Here is a 14,872-nt window from a genome sequence, read left to right on the forward strand (position 1 = left end):
CCATTCTCAGTTTGCATGATGTTCATTTTCTCCCCTAGCCTAGTGCTGGACAATGCGGCTCCTGATATCTATCTGCGGCTTTTCATAGCATGCTATGTGCGTACTGTCTCTAATTAACTGGGACATTAGCAGAGAACATTTCACCAGCCTTCTTGTATTCATACCTCCAGTTATTTGGACTACATTTATGTAGGCTATTTGAAGATTATTACTACTAGGCTCCTCTCCTCCCTTTCCCGCTGGTACTGGCTGCCTGCGGGTCATACCCCTATTCACTTTACCTACATTGCCGACAGATGGCGCTTCCCCAGGAGAGGGACGCTTGCTAAAGTCACCTACATCTCATGTATCTATCTCTATTCTCTTTTCTATATATCTTTAATCGGAGTTACCATCACTTATGAGGAACCCAAAATTACACAGGACGGACACCCTAACTGGCTCGGCCCCCCCTCCCCCCCCATTCCCCTCTTTTATTTAGAGCGGCTCTGGCCCGCTGATATTTCCTCCCCTCCCTTAAAACAAAAACCCATGTTGCTAATCCCCCATATTGTGACACTTAGCCTAAAACAGATTAAGCACTGGTAGATTGTTCTGCAATTGGGGGAATATTCCTATTCTTTTTAGGTGACAGGTTAAAAAAACCTGAGGTTTCATTACAATATGTTCTTGACACTAATTTTTGTCATATATTATTACTCCATTCTATGATTATAGCTTCAGATTTAATATGTTTTGCCTAGCTAAGTGACTCTCTGTATAATGAAAAATTCTCGCCTCTTAGTTCATAGCTTGGCTACAGAGTACTTACTAAACTTATGATGATGATATCTGTATTTTAATATCTGAGTTTATGCATATCTTCTCTATGAGCATTGTGTTATTGCTAATACTGACTCTACTATATGTCAAGACATATTTATTATGTTGATATTCTTTGTTCTCTTACCTCAATAAAAAAGAATTATTTTCCAAAAAAAAAAAACTAACACTAACCCCCTGAAGATCGAATTACTGGGAGAAGTCTTAATCCAAGCCGGGCCGAAGTCCTCAACGATGCCAGGAGAAGTCTTCATCCAAGCCGGGCGAAGTGGTCCTCCAGACGGGCAGAAGTCTTCATCCAGATGGCATCTTCTATCTTCATCCATCCGACGCGGAGCGGGTCCATCTTCAAGACATCAGACGTGGAGCATCCTCTTCATCCGACGACTAAAGCTGAATGAAGGTACCTTTAAGTGACATCATCCAAGATGGCGTCCCTTAGATTCCGATTGGCTGAACTTCAATCCTATTGGCTGATTGCATCAGCCAATAGGATTTTTTCTACCTTAATTCCGATTGGCTGATAGAATTCTATCAGCCAATCGGAATCTAAGGAACGCCATCTTGGATGACGTCACTTAAAGGTACCTTCATTCAGCTTTAGTCATCGGATGAAGAGGATGCTCCGCGTCGGATGTCTTGAAGATGGAGCCGCTCCGCGTCGGATGTCTTGAAGATAGAAGATGCCGTCTGGATGAAGACTTCTGCCCGTCTGGATGAAGACTTCTCCCTGCTTGGATGAAGACTTCTCCCGGCTTGGATGAAGACTTCTGCCACTTCCTTGAGGATGGATGTCCGGTCTTCAGAACTGTAAGTCGATCTTCAGGGGGTTAGTGTTAGGTTTTTTTTAAGGGTGTATTGGGTGGGTTTTATTTTTAGGTCAGGGCTTTGGGCCACAAAAGAGCTAAATGCCCATCCAAATGCCCTTTAATATAGTGGCGGCGACGTTAGGGGCGGCAGATTAGGGGTTAATAAATAGTATGTAGGTGTTGGCGATGTTGGGGGCAGCAGATTCGGGGTTAATACATATAATGTAGGTGGCGGCGGTGTCCGGAGCGGCATATTAGGGGTTAATAATTATAATGTAGGTGTCGGCGATGTTGGGGGCAGCAGATTAGGGGTATATAAATATAATGTAGGTGGCGGCGGTGTCTGGAGCGGCAGATTAGGGGTTAAAAATTTTATTATAGTGTTAGCGATGCGGGAGGGCCTCGGTTTAGGGGTTAATAGGTAATTTAGTGTACTTTTTAGCACTTTAGTTATGAGTTTTATGTTACGGCGTTGTACCATAAAACTCATAACTACTGACTTTTAAATGCGTTAGGACTCTTGACAGGGTAGGGTGTACCGCTCACCCAGGACAGACTCGTAATATCAGTGCTATGGAAGTCCCATAGAAAAAAAGACTTTACAAAGTTTACGTAAGTCGTTTTGTGATAAGGCCAAAGAAGTGTGCGGTGACCCTAAACCTTCAAGACTCGTAATACCAGCGGGCGTAAAAAGCAGTGTTAGGACCTCTTAACGCTGCTTTTTTACCTTATGTTTTTTAACAATAACAATTTTTGTGTTGACTGTCCCTTTAACTGTAATTTATCATTGATTGCATTAATAAATATGGTATTCATAAAGAATGTAGCCTTCTATCATAATTCAATAGTGCAAAAATGTCATCTATAAACATCCATTATCTGTACACCTTATACTTTAAAGATACTCCATTTCTCTAAAAAAAAATGGGGATTTAATAGCACATGAAAATCTTAAAAATACATTGTATTATTCTTAAAAATGTTATCCTTAAAAGCAATATATATATATATATATATATATATATATATATATACTGTGTATATAAAAGGGGCACGTCACCCCAATACAATATTTTTATGTATCTCCTCTCCAAGTTTAGTTTCCGTGGGTGAAATACCTCTGAGTACAATGAATCAGCTGGTGATATTGTGATATAATCACTAAAGAGAGCGCATTTAGCTTCTTTAGTGCCCTCACTTTTATTGTCTAAGTGTTTAACCAATATACACCCTTTTGAATAGATCAAGTGTATATTTCTAATTAGTTTTATAGGGAAGATTCCCTTTGGATTTCTGGTATATTAACCATAAGTTTGGAGAACTCACACAGTATAGGTCTATTCACTAATTTAGGTTGCACCTCTTATTTTATTTAGAAACCCATAATTGTATCACTACAGTATTTTTGCACTATTGAATTATGACAGAAGGCTACATTCTTTATTAATACAATATTTATTAATACAACCTTTATTATCAATTTATTTTGATTTTGCACTCTGCTACATTAGCGCCTCACTACTCTATACCACTTTGTAACATTTTCTAACTATCTTGGAATAAGATAGTTCCCTGTGAGCAGCTTGAGAGTGGAGTTTTTTGCACTACACGTTTCCCAATCTAGGGCCTAGATTTGGAGTTCGGCGGTAGCCGTCAAAACCAGCGTTAGAGGCTCCTAACGCTGGTTTTGGGCGCCCGCTGGTATTTGGAGTCAGTGATTAAAGGGTCTAACGCTCACTTTTCAGCCGCGACTTTTCCATACCGCAGATCCCCCTACGCCATTTGCGTAGCCTATCTTTTCAATGGGATCTTTCTAACGCTGGTATTTAGAGTCGTTTCTGAAGTGAGCGTTAGAGCTCTAACGACAAGATTCCAGCCGCCTGAAAATAGCAGGAGTTAAGAGCTTTCTGGCTAACGCCGGTTTATAAAGCTCTTAACTACTGTACCCTAAAGTACACTAACACCCATAAACTACCTATGTACCCCTAAACCGAGCTCCCCCCACATCGCCGCCACTCGATTAAAATTTTTAACCCCTAATCTGCCGACCGCCACCTACGTTATATTTATGTACCCCTAATCTGCTGCCCCTAACACCGCCGACCCCTGTATTACATTTATTAACCCCTAACCTGACCCCCACAACGTCGCCGCCAGCTACTTAAAATAATTAACCCCTAATCTTCCGACCGCAAAGCGCCGCCACCTACGTTATCCCTATGTACCCCTAATCTGCTACCCCTAACACCGCCGACCCCTATATTATATTTATTAACCCCTAATCTGCCCCCCACAACGTCGCCGACACCTGCCTACACTTATTAACTCCTAATCTGCCGAGCGGATCTGAGCGCTACTATAATAGTTATTAACCCCTAATCCGCCTCACTAGCCCTATCATAAATAGTATTAACCCCTAATCTGCCCTCCCTAACATCGCCGACAACTACCTTCAATTATTAACCCCTAATCTTCCGATCGGAGCTCACCGCTATTCTAATAAATGTATTAACCCCTAAAGCTAAGTCTAACCCTAACACTAACACCCCCCTAAGTTAAATATAATTTTTATCTAACGAAATAAATTAACTCTTATTAAATAAATGATTCCTATTTAAAGCTAAATACTTACCTGTAAAATAAATCCTAATATAGCTACAATATAAATTATAATTATATTATAGCTATTTTAGGATTAATATTTATTTTACAGGCAACTTTGTAATTATTTTAACCAGGTACAATAGCTATTAAATAGTTAAGAACTATTTAATAGTTACCTAGTTAAAATAATAACAAAATTACCTGTAAAATAAATCCTAACCTAAGATATAATTAAACCTAACACTACCCTATCAATAAAATAATTAAATAAACTACCTACAATTACCTACAATTAACCTAACACTACACTATCAATAAATTAATTAAACACAATTCCTACAAATAAATACAATTAAATAAACTAGCTAAAGTACAAAAAATAAAAAAGAACTAAGTTACAGAAAATAAAAAAATATTTACAAACATAAGAAAAATATTACAACAATTTTAAACTAATTACACCTACTCTAAGCCCCCTAATAAAATAACAAAGCCCCCCAAAATAAAAAATTCCCTACCCTATTCTAAATTACTAAAGTTACAAGCTCTTTTACCTTACCAGCCCTGAACAGGGCCCTTTGCGGGGCATGCCCCAAGAATTTCAGCTCTTTTGCCTGTAAAAAAAAACATACAATACCCCCCCCCCCCAACATTACAACCCACCACCCACATACCCCTAATCTAACCCAAACCCCCCTTAAATAAACCTAACACTAATCCCCTGAAGATCTTCCTACCTTGTCTTCACCATCCAGGTATCACCGATCCGTCCTGGCTCCAAGATCTTCATCCAACCCAAGCGGGGGTTGGCGATCCATAATCCGGTGCTGAAGAGGTCCAGAAGAGGCTCCAAAGTCTTCCTCCTATCCGGCAAGAAGAGGACATCCGGACCGGCAAACATCTTCTCCAAGCGGCATCTTCGATCTTCTTCCATCCGGAGCGAAGTGGCAGGATCCTGAAGACCTCCAGCGCGGAACATCCATCCGGACCGACGACTGAACGACGAATGACTGTTCCTTTAAGGGACGTCATCCAAGATGGCGTCCCTCGAATTCCGATTGGCTGATAGGATTCTATCAGCCAATCGGAATTAAGGTAGGAATTTTCTGATTGGCTGATGGAATCAGCCAATCAGAATCTAGTTCAATCCGATTGGCCGATCCAATCAGCCAATCAGATTGAGCTCGCATTCTATTGGCTGATCGGAACAGCCAATAGAATGCGAGCTCAATCTGATTGGCTGATTGGATCAGCCAATCGGATTGAACTTGATTCTGATTGGCTGATTCCATCAGCCAATCAGAAAATTCCTACCTTAATTCCGATTGGCTGATAGAATCCTATCAGCCAATCGGAATTCGAGGGACGCCATCTTGGATGACGTCCCTTAAAGGAACAGTCATTCGTCGTTCAGTCGTCGGTCCGGATGGATGTTCCGCGCTGGAGGTCTTCAGGATCCTGCCACTTTGCTCCGGATGGAAGAAGATCGAAGATGCCGGTCCGGATGTCCTCTTCTTGCCGGATAGGAGGAAGACTTTGGAGCCTCTTCTGGACCTCTTCAGCACCGGATTATGGATCGCCAACCCCCGCTTGGGTTGGATGAAGATCTTGGAGCCAGGACGGATCGGTGATACCTGGATGGTGAAGACAAGGTAGGAAGATCTTCAGGGGATTAGTGTTAGGTTTATTTAAGGGGGGTTTGGGTTAGATTAGGGGTATGTGGGTGGTGGGTTGTAATGTTGGGGGGGGGGGTATTGTATGTTTTTTTTTACAGGCAAAAGAGCTGAAATTCTTGGGGCATGCCCCGCAAAGGGCCCTGTTCAGGGCTGGTAAGGTAAAAGAGCTTGTAACTTTAGTAATTTAGAATAGGGTAGGGAATTTTTTATTTTGGGGGGCTTTGTTATTTTATTAGGGGGCTTAGAGTAGGTGTAATTAGTTTAAAATTGTTGTAATATTTTTCTTATGTTTGTAAATATTTTTTTATTTTCTGTAACTTAGTTCTTTTTTATTTTTTGTACTTTAGCTAGTTTATTTAATTGTATTTATTTGTAGGAATTGTGTTTAATTAATTTATTGATAGTGTAGTGTTAGGTTAATTGTAGGTAATTGTAGGTAGTTTATTTAATTATTTTATTGATAGGGTAGTGTTAGGTTTAATTATATCTTAGGTTAGGATTTATTTTACAGGTAAATGTGTTATTATTTTAACTAGGTAACTATTAAATAGTTCTTAACTATTTAATAGCTATTGTACCTGGTTAAAATAATTACAAAGTTGCCTGTAAAATAAATATTAATCCTAAAATAGCTATAATATAATTATAATTTATATTGTAGCTATATTAGGATTTATTTTACAGGTAAGTATTTAGCTTTAAATAGGAATCATTTATTTAATAAGAGTTAATTTATTTCGTTAGATAAAAATTATATTTAACTTAGGGGGGTGTTAGTGTTAGGGTTAGACTTAGCTTTAGGGGTTAATCCATTTATTAGAATAGCGGTGAGCTCCGATCGGAAGATTAGGGGTTAATAATTGAAGGTAGGTGTCGGCGATGTTAGGGAGGGCAGATTAGGGGTTAATACTATTTATGATAGGGTTAGTGAGGCGGATTAGGGGTTAATAACTTTATTATAGTAGCGCTCAGGTCCGCTCGGCAGATTAGGGGTTAATAAGTGTAGGCAGGTGTCGGCGACGTTGAGGGGGGCAGATTAGGGGTTAATAAATATAATATAGGGGTCGGCGATGTTAGGGCAGCAGATTAGGGGTACATAGGGATAACGTAGGTTGCGGCGGTTTACGGAGCGGCAGATTAGGGGTTTAAAAAAATATGCAGGGGTCAGCGATAGCGGGGGCGGCAGATTAGGGGTTAATAAGTGTAAGGTTAGGGGTCTTTAGACTCGGGGTACATGTTAGGGTGTTAGGTGCAGACGTAGGAAGTGTTTCCCCATAGGAAACAATGGGGCTGGGTTAGGAGCTGAACGCTGCTTTTTTGCAGGTGTTAGGTTTTTTTTCAGCTCAAACAGCCCCATTGTTTTCTATGGGGGAATCGTGCACGAGCACGTTTTTGAGGCCGGCCGCGTCCGTAAGCAACTCTGGTATCGAGAGTTGCATTTGCGGTAAAAATGCTCTACGCTCCTTTTTTGGAGCCTAACGCAGCATTTGTTTGAACTCTCGATACCAGAGTTAAATTTATGGTGCGGCCAGAAAAAAGCCCGCGGAGCGTTAACAGCCCTTTTACCGCCGAACTCCAAATCTAGGCCTAAGATTCTTTAATTCATCATTGTATGTTATTGGTCAAAATTGTCACATACAATATGTTTTAGAATATTTTTTTATTTTATTATTTGACTATAGGTTATTCTATTTGTAATGCTCTCAAAAACATTCTGCTTTTCTTGCAGTGCCAAGTCCTGTTCCCTCTAGTTCATTGAAGGGCACACCTTTTGAAGACAAGATATTTCTGAACTGGAAGGAGCCCACTGAGCCAAATGGTGTTATCATTCAATATGAGGTACCTCTGTACACATTTCTGTTAACGTATTAGTCATAATTAATCATGTCAGCTTGTACAGATTGCACTGTGGACATTCTGGCAAGCCTAAGGTTATTGTACCTATGTGAAGGGCACAGTGATTGTTCAGTTGTTGAACATTATGCATTACATAGTGTGAATATATACAATTATTTTTTTAACCATTTTTCAGTTTCTCTGTAGATTGATAATTGTGTGTAAATATCCCACATACACAAAAACCTAGACCTATATATTAATAAATGTATATTACAAAATCTAGAGTATTATATATGCCATCTTCATTTATTTATTTAATTTGTTTTGCTGGTTTATGAGCTGATGCTTTTTATGTAGATGATATATTTAAGTTTCTATAGTCATTCAGGTGTGCCTCTGCACTCCTGCATGCATCACTTTAACGTCTATACGCCGTTAAGACGTTCCATGCTGTTTTAACAGCACTGGACTTTAACGCTGTTCGGATGGCATGGAACGTCCTACCCTATTGCATCTTGCAGCCTCCCCTATTTGTGCAATGATATATTTATGTTTGTTCACTGTCCAATGATCCAGCACAGGCCAAAATGAACCCTTCTCCTTGGGAAACAAACATCGAGAGCACTAGTAACTTCTTATGTTTTGTATTCTTCTTATATATATATTTTTATAATGACTGTTTTCCTGTAGGTCAACTACAACAGTATCAGATCCTTTGACCCAGCAGTTCCTGTTGCTGGACCTCCCCAGACAGTTGTCAAACTGTGGAATAGTACACATCATGTCTTCTCCCAGTTGCACCCAGGGACCACATACCACTTCCTTATAAGAGCTAGCACTGTTAAAGGCTTTGGCACTGCAACTGGAATTAATGTAACCACCAATATTTCAGGTAACTATGTTTAAGCCATGAATTTGTCTAAATGATGCACAATTTGAGAAATGTGTAGTGAACAGTTGCATGTTAGATCATTCAGGGAACAGTCTAGTCGAAATTAAAAGTTCATGATTCAGATAGGCCATGCAATTTGAGCAACTTTCCAATTTACTTTTATCATCAAATTTGCTTTGTTCTCTTGGTATTCTTTGTTGAAGCTAAACCTAGGTAGGCTCATATGCTAATTTCTAAGCCCTTGAAGGCCGCTTAGAAATTAGCATAGCTTAGTAAATGCTATTTTTAAAGGGACAGTCTACAATAGAATTGTTATTGTTTTAAGAGATGCATAATCCCTTTATTACCTATTCCCCAATTTTGCATAACCAACCGTTATATTAATATACTTTTTACCTCAGTGATTACCTTATAGCTAAGAACCTTCTGACAGCCCCCTGATCACATGACTGTGACTATATAAAATCTATTGAGTTGCATTTAGTATTGTGTTGTGCTAAATCTTAAATAACTCTATATGGACCACGTGAACTATCAGTCTCTTGTTATGAAAAGCAATTTAAAAAGCATGTGATAAGAGGCAGCCCTCAAGGGCTTAAAAATTAGCATATGAGCCTACCTATGTTTAGTTTCAACTAAGAATACCAAGAGAACAAAGCAAATTTGATGATAAAAGTAAATTTGAAAGTTGATTAAAATTACAAGTCCTATCTGAATAATGAAAGTTTAATTTTGACTAGACTGTCCCTTTCATACACGAACCAGATCGTTTCTTAAACTTGACAAGAAATTCAATAATTTCACCGTGAATTATAACACTTTTTGAGACCTTCCATCAACAATAATTTAAAGTTATATTTCATAAGACAATAACTCACTGCACGCTCTTCAGACCTCTTATACTGAGTAAAATCTTAGCATTTTATTCATAAATCAATACATCAATTCACACTGATATTTAAAATCTAATTTTACCAAAATAAATCTGATTCTCTTATTTACTCAAAAACCATACATTTTTTACAGTTTTTTACAGCTAGACAGTGTTAGTTTGTGTGCATGTAGATAATATTGTGCTCACTCCTGTGGAGTTTTTTATGAGTTCTCATTGACCAGTAAGTCTGTCAAAAGTACTAAATTAAGGAGGCACTCTGCAGAGGTTTAGATACAAGGTAATCACAGAGGTAAAAAGTATATTAATATAACAGTGTTGGTTATGCAAAACTGGGGTATGTGTAATAAAGTGATTATCTCTTTAAACAATAAGCATTTTCCAGTAGACTTGTTGGATAACTAAAGGGAAATAATTACTACAAAAGAGGCAGCAGATAGTGTCTTTAAAATTATCTGCTGCCTCTCTCTGCTGTATTTATTTCCCTGTAATTATCCAGCAGAGCGTTTGTCAAAGACGAGTTAAGAGTTTGCATTGCCCCTACTGCCCCTATGGAGGAACCTCCACTGCCAACATGGCTGCCATCTGGAAGCATCTCCCCCTATATACATTTATTTTTTTATTTTTTGTTTAGAATTGTTAAGAATATAGTTTTTTCCCCTTTCTTTACAACTTTAAGTTTAACCAATAGTTACCAATAGTTCTATGTACATTGATATATTATATATACACTTCTCAAAAGAATAAAGAGAACACTTAAACAACACAATGTAACTCCAAGTCAATCACACTTCTGTGAAATCGAACTGTCCACTTAGGAAGCAACACTGAGTGACAATCAATTTCACATGCTGTTCTGCAAATGGGATAGACAACAGGTGGAAATTATAGGCAATTAGCAAGACACCTCCAATAAAGGAGTGGTTCCACATACCACTTCTCAGTTCCTATGCTTTCTGGCTGATGTTTTAGTGGTAGCATGAGATGGAGTCTACAACCCACACAAGTGACTCAGGTAGTGCAGCTCATCCAGGATGGCACATCAATGCGAGCTGTGGCAAGAAGGATTGCTTTGTCTGTCTGTCAGAGTAGTGCCCAGAGCATGGAGGTGCTACCAGGAGACAGGCCAGTACATCAGGAGACGTGGAGCAGGCCGTAGGAGGGCAACAACCCAGCAGCAGGACCGCTACCTCCGCCTTTGTGCAAGGAGGAACAGGATGAGCACTGCCAGAGCCCTGCAAAATGACCTACAGCAGGCCACAAATGTGCATGTGTCTGCTCAAACAGTCAGAAACAGACTCCATGAGGGTGGTATGAGGGCCCAACGTCCACAGGTGGGGTTTGTGCTTACAGCCCAACACCGTGCAGGACGTTTAACATTTGCCAGAGAACACCAAGATTGGCAAATTCGCCACTGGCGCCCTGTGCTCTTCACAGATGAAAGCAGGTTCACACTGAGCACATGTGACAGACATGACAGAGTCTGGAGACGCCGTGGAGAACGTTCTGCTGCCTGCAACATCCTCCAGCATGACCGGTTTGGCAGTGGGTCAGTAATGGTGTAGGGTGGCATTTCTTTGGGGGGGCCGCACAGCCCTCCATGTGCTCGCCAGAGTTAGCCTGACTACCATTAGGTACCGAGATGAGATCCTCAGACCCCTTGTGAGACCATATGCTGGTGCGGTTGGCCCTGGGTTCCTCCTAATGCAAGACAATGCTAGACCTCATGTGGCTGGAGTGTGTCAGCAGTTCCTGCAAGACGAAGGCATTGATGCTATGGACTGGCCGCCCGTTCCCCAAACCTGAATCCAATTGAGCACATCTGGGACATCATGTCTTGCTCCATCCACCAACGTCACGTTGCACCACAGACTATCCAGGATTTGGCAGATGCTTTAGTCCAGGTTTGGGAGGAGATCCCTCAGGAGACCATCAGGAGCATGCACAGGCATTGTAGGGAGGTCATACAGGCACGTGGAGGCCACACACACAAATGAGCCTTATTTTGACTTGTTTTAAGGACATTACATCAACGTTGGATCAGCCTGTAGTGTGTTTTTCCACTTTAATTTTGAGTGTGGCTCCAAGTCCAGAACTCCATGGGTTGAAACATTTGATTTCCATTTTTTTAATTTTTGTGTGATTTTGTTGTCAGCACATTCAACTATGTAAAGAACAAAGTATTTCATTAGAATATTTAATTCATTCAGATCTAGGATGTGTTATTTTAGTGTTCCCTTTATTTTTTGGAGCAGTGTATATAAATTAATTTATTTTTTCTTGTTTGAGCTGGGTTAACATTTTTGTGCATGAACACTTGCCTCAGAGGGTGTAGTGGTGATTGCTAAATGTGTAGACACTTCAGTATTTGGATGCTCAGCATAAAATGTTATTTCTTTCATGTAATTGGCAAGAGTCCATGAGCTAGTGACGTATGGGATATACAATCCTACCAGGAGGGGCAAAGTTTCCCAAACCTCAAAATGCCTATAAATACACCCCTCACCACACCCACAATTCAGTTTTACAAACTTTGCCTCCTATGGAGGTGGTGAAGTAAGTTTGTGCTAAGATTTCTACGTTGATATGCGCTTTTCAGCATTTTGAAGCCCGATTCCTCTCTGAGTACAGTGAATGTCAGAGGGATGTGAAGGGAGTATCACCTATTGAATGCATTGGTTTGCCTCACGGGAGATCTATTTAATAGGTTCTCTGTTATTGGTCGTAGAGATTCATCTCCTACTTCCCTTTTCAGATCGACAATATATTCTAATATTCCATTACCTCTACTGATAACCGTTTCAGTACTGGTTTGGCTATCTGCTATATGTGGATGGGTGTCTTTTGGTAAGTATGTTTTCATTACTTAAGACACTCTCAGCTATGGTTTGGCACTTTATGTATTTATATAAAGTTCTAAATATATGTATTGTACTTATTTGCCATGATTCAGGTTTTCAGTATATTTCCTTTTGCAGACTGTCAGTTTCATATCTGGGAAATCAATTTTTTGGGGATTTTTTTTTATCTTACCTGGGGTATAGTCTCTTTTTCAATTGACTGTTCTTTTTAATTCGTAGGCAACATTAGGCTCGCGAGGGCGCAAAATCCCAGAGTATAGTGCGTCATTTACGTTCGATGACGCAAAATTTGTAGTTTCCGGCGTCCTAGTCGACACTGAGTCCTTTCACAAGGTTGCGTCTTTGATGATGCGGGTGTGTCATTTCTGGATGTTAGCGCCAAAAAAAATTCTGTTTGTGTTGTGCGTCATACTTGGCGCCAAATATTTTAATTATTTAAAACCCCATTCCTATATGCCTCTTGCCTTTTTTCTCTATCAGAGAGCTATGCTGTTTGCATTTTTTCCCCATTCCTGAAACTGCCATATAAGGAAATTGATAATTTTGCTTTCTAGGTTGTTTTTTCTCTTACATTTGCAAGATGTCTCAATCTGATCCTGTCTCAGAAATCACTGTTGGAACCCTGCTGCCTGATAACAGTTCTACCAAAGCTAAGTGCATTTGTTGTAAACTTGAGGAGATTATTTCTCCAGCTGTGGTTTGTAATAGTTGCCATGATAAGCTTTTACATGCAGAGAATGTGTCCATCAGTATTAGTGCATTGCCTGTTGTTGTTCCTTCAACATCTAATGTAGAAGATATACCTGTGAATTTAAAAGATTTTATTGCTGATTCTATTCAGAAGGCTCTGTCTGCCATCCCGCCTTTTAACAAACGTAAAAGGTCTTTTAAAACATCTCATAAATTTGATGAAATTTCAAATGACCGACAACATACTGAATTATCCTCCTCTGATAAGGATCTATCTGATTCAGAAGATCCTTCCTCAGATATAGACACTGACAAATCTACCTATTAAAATAGAGTACATTGGTTCTTTGTTAAAAGAAGTGTTGATTACATTGGATATTGAGGAGTCTAGCCCTCTTGATATTAAAACTAGTAAACGTTTAAATTCTGTTTATAAACCTCCTGTGGTTACTCCAGAAGTTTTTCCAGTTCCTGATGCTATTTCTGATATTATTTCTAAGCAATGGAATAGTCCTGGTACATCTTTTATTCCTTCTTCAAGGTTTAAAAAATTGTATCCTTTGCCAGCAGTTACTTTGGAGTTTTGGGAAAAGATCCCAAAAGTTGATGGGGCTATCTCTACTCTTGCTAGACGTACTACTATTCCTATGGAAGATAGTACTTCTTTTAAAGATCCTTTAGATAGGAAACTTGAGTCTTATCTAAGGAAAGCCTATTTATATTGAACCCCTAGTGCTTAGTCATAGAGGTTTCTCTGACTCGGTGATTAATACTATGTTACAGGCTCGTAAATCTGTTTCTAGAAAGTTATTATCGAGTTTGGAAGACTTATATTTCATCATGTTCTTCTCATAAATTCTCTTGGCATTCTTTTAGAATTCCTAGAATTTTACAGTTTCTTCAGGATGGTTTGGATAAGGGTTTGTCTGCAAATTCCTTGAAAGGACTCATCTCTGCTCTTTCTGTTTTATTTCACAGAAAGATTGCTAAGCTTCCTGACATTCACTGTTTTGTTCAGGCTTTGGTTCGTATCAAGCCTGTTATTAAATCAATCTCTCCTCCTTGGAGTCTTAATTTGGTTTTGAAGGCTTTACAGGCTCCTCCATTTGAGCCTATGGGGCCTATCTATCAAGCTCCGAATGGAGCTTGATGCCCTGTGTTTCTGGCGAGCCTGCAGGCTCACCAGAAACAACAGTTATGAAGCAGCGGTCACAAAGACCGCTGCTCCATAACCTGTCCGCCTGCTCTGAGCAGGCGGACAGACATTGCCGGAAATCAACCCGATCGAGTACGATCGGGTTGATTGACACCCCCCTGCTGGCGGCCCATTGGCCGCGAGTCTACAGGGGGCGGCGTTGCACCATCAGCTCTTGTGAGCTGCTGGTGCAATGCTGAATACGGAGAGCGTATTGCTCTCCGTATTCAGCGAGGTCTGGCGGACCTTATCCGCACTGTCAGAACAGGTCTGCCAGACATTGATAAATATAGGCCTATGCATTCTTTAGACATTAAAATACTTTCTTGGAAAGTGTTTCTTTTGGCCATCTCTTCTGCTAGAAGAGTTTCTGCATTATCTGCTCTCTTGTGAATCTCCTTTTCTGATTTTTCATCAGGATAAGGCAGTTTTGCAGACTTCATTTAAATTCTTAGGTTGTGAATTCTAACAACATTTATAGAGACATTATTCTCCCTTCCTTATGTCCTAATCCTAAGAATTCTTTGGAGAGATCTTTACATTCTTTTGATGTGGTGAGAGCTCTGAAATATGTTGAAGCTACTAAAGGTTT

The 14,872-nt window shown here is 39.8% G+C and overlaps 1 protein-coding gene across 6 annotated transcripts in view; it reads left to right on the plus strand.

Annotated features, from left to right (window-relative positions):
* Positions 1-14,872, plus strand: part of PTPRK (protein tyrosine phosphatase receptor type K) — an 865,926-nt gene that overhangs the window by 614,505 nt on the left and 236,549 nt on the right. For all 6 annotated transcript variants that reach the window (XM_053710702.1, XM_053710703.1, XM_053710705.1 and 3 more), the window contains exons 9-10: positions 7,641-7,750; positions 8,441-8,642. In XM_053710702.1, coding sequence (XP_053566677.1) covers positions 7,641-7,750; positions 8,441-8,642 — 312 coding nt within the window. The remainder of the gene's footprint in view (positions 1-7,640; positions 7,751-8,440; positions 8,643-14,872) is intronic.

Source organism: Bombina bombina, chromosome 4 (genome assembly GCF_027579735.1).
Source record: "Bombina bombina isolate aBomBom1 chromosome 4, aBomBom1.pri, whole genome shotgun sequence".
Lineage (NCBI taxonomy): Eukaryota > Metazoa > Chordata > Amphibia > Anura > Bombinatoridae > Bombina > Bombina bombina.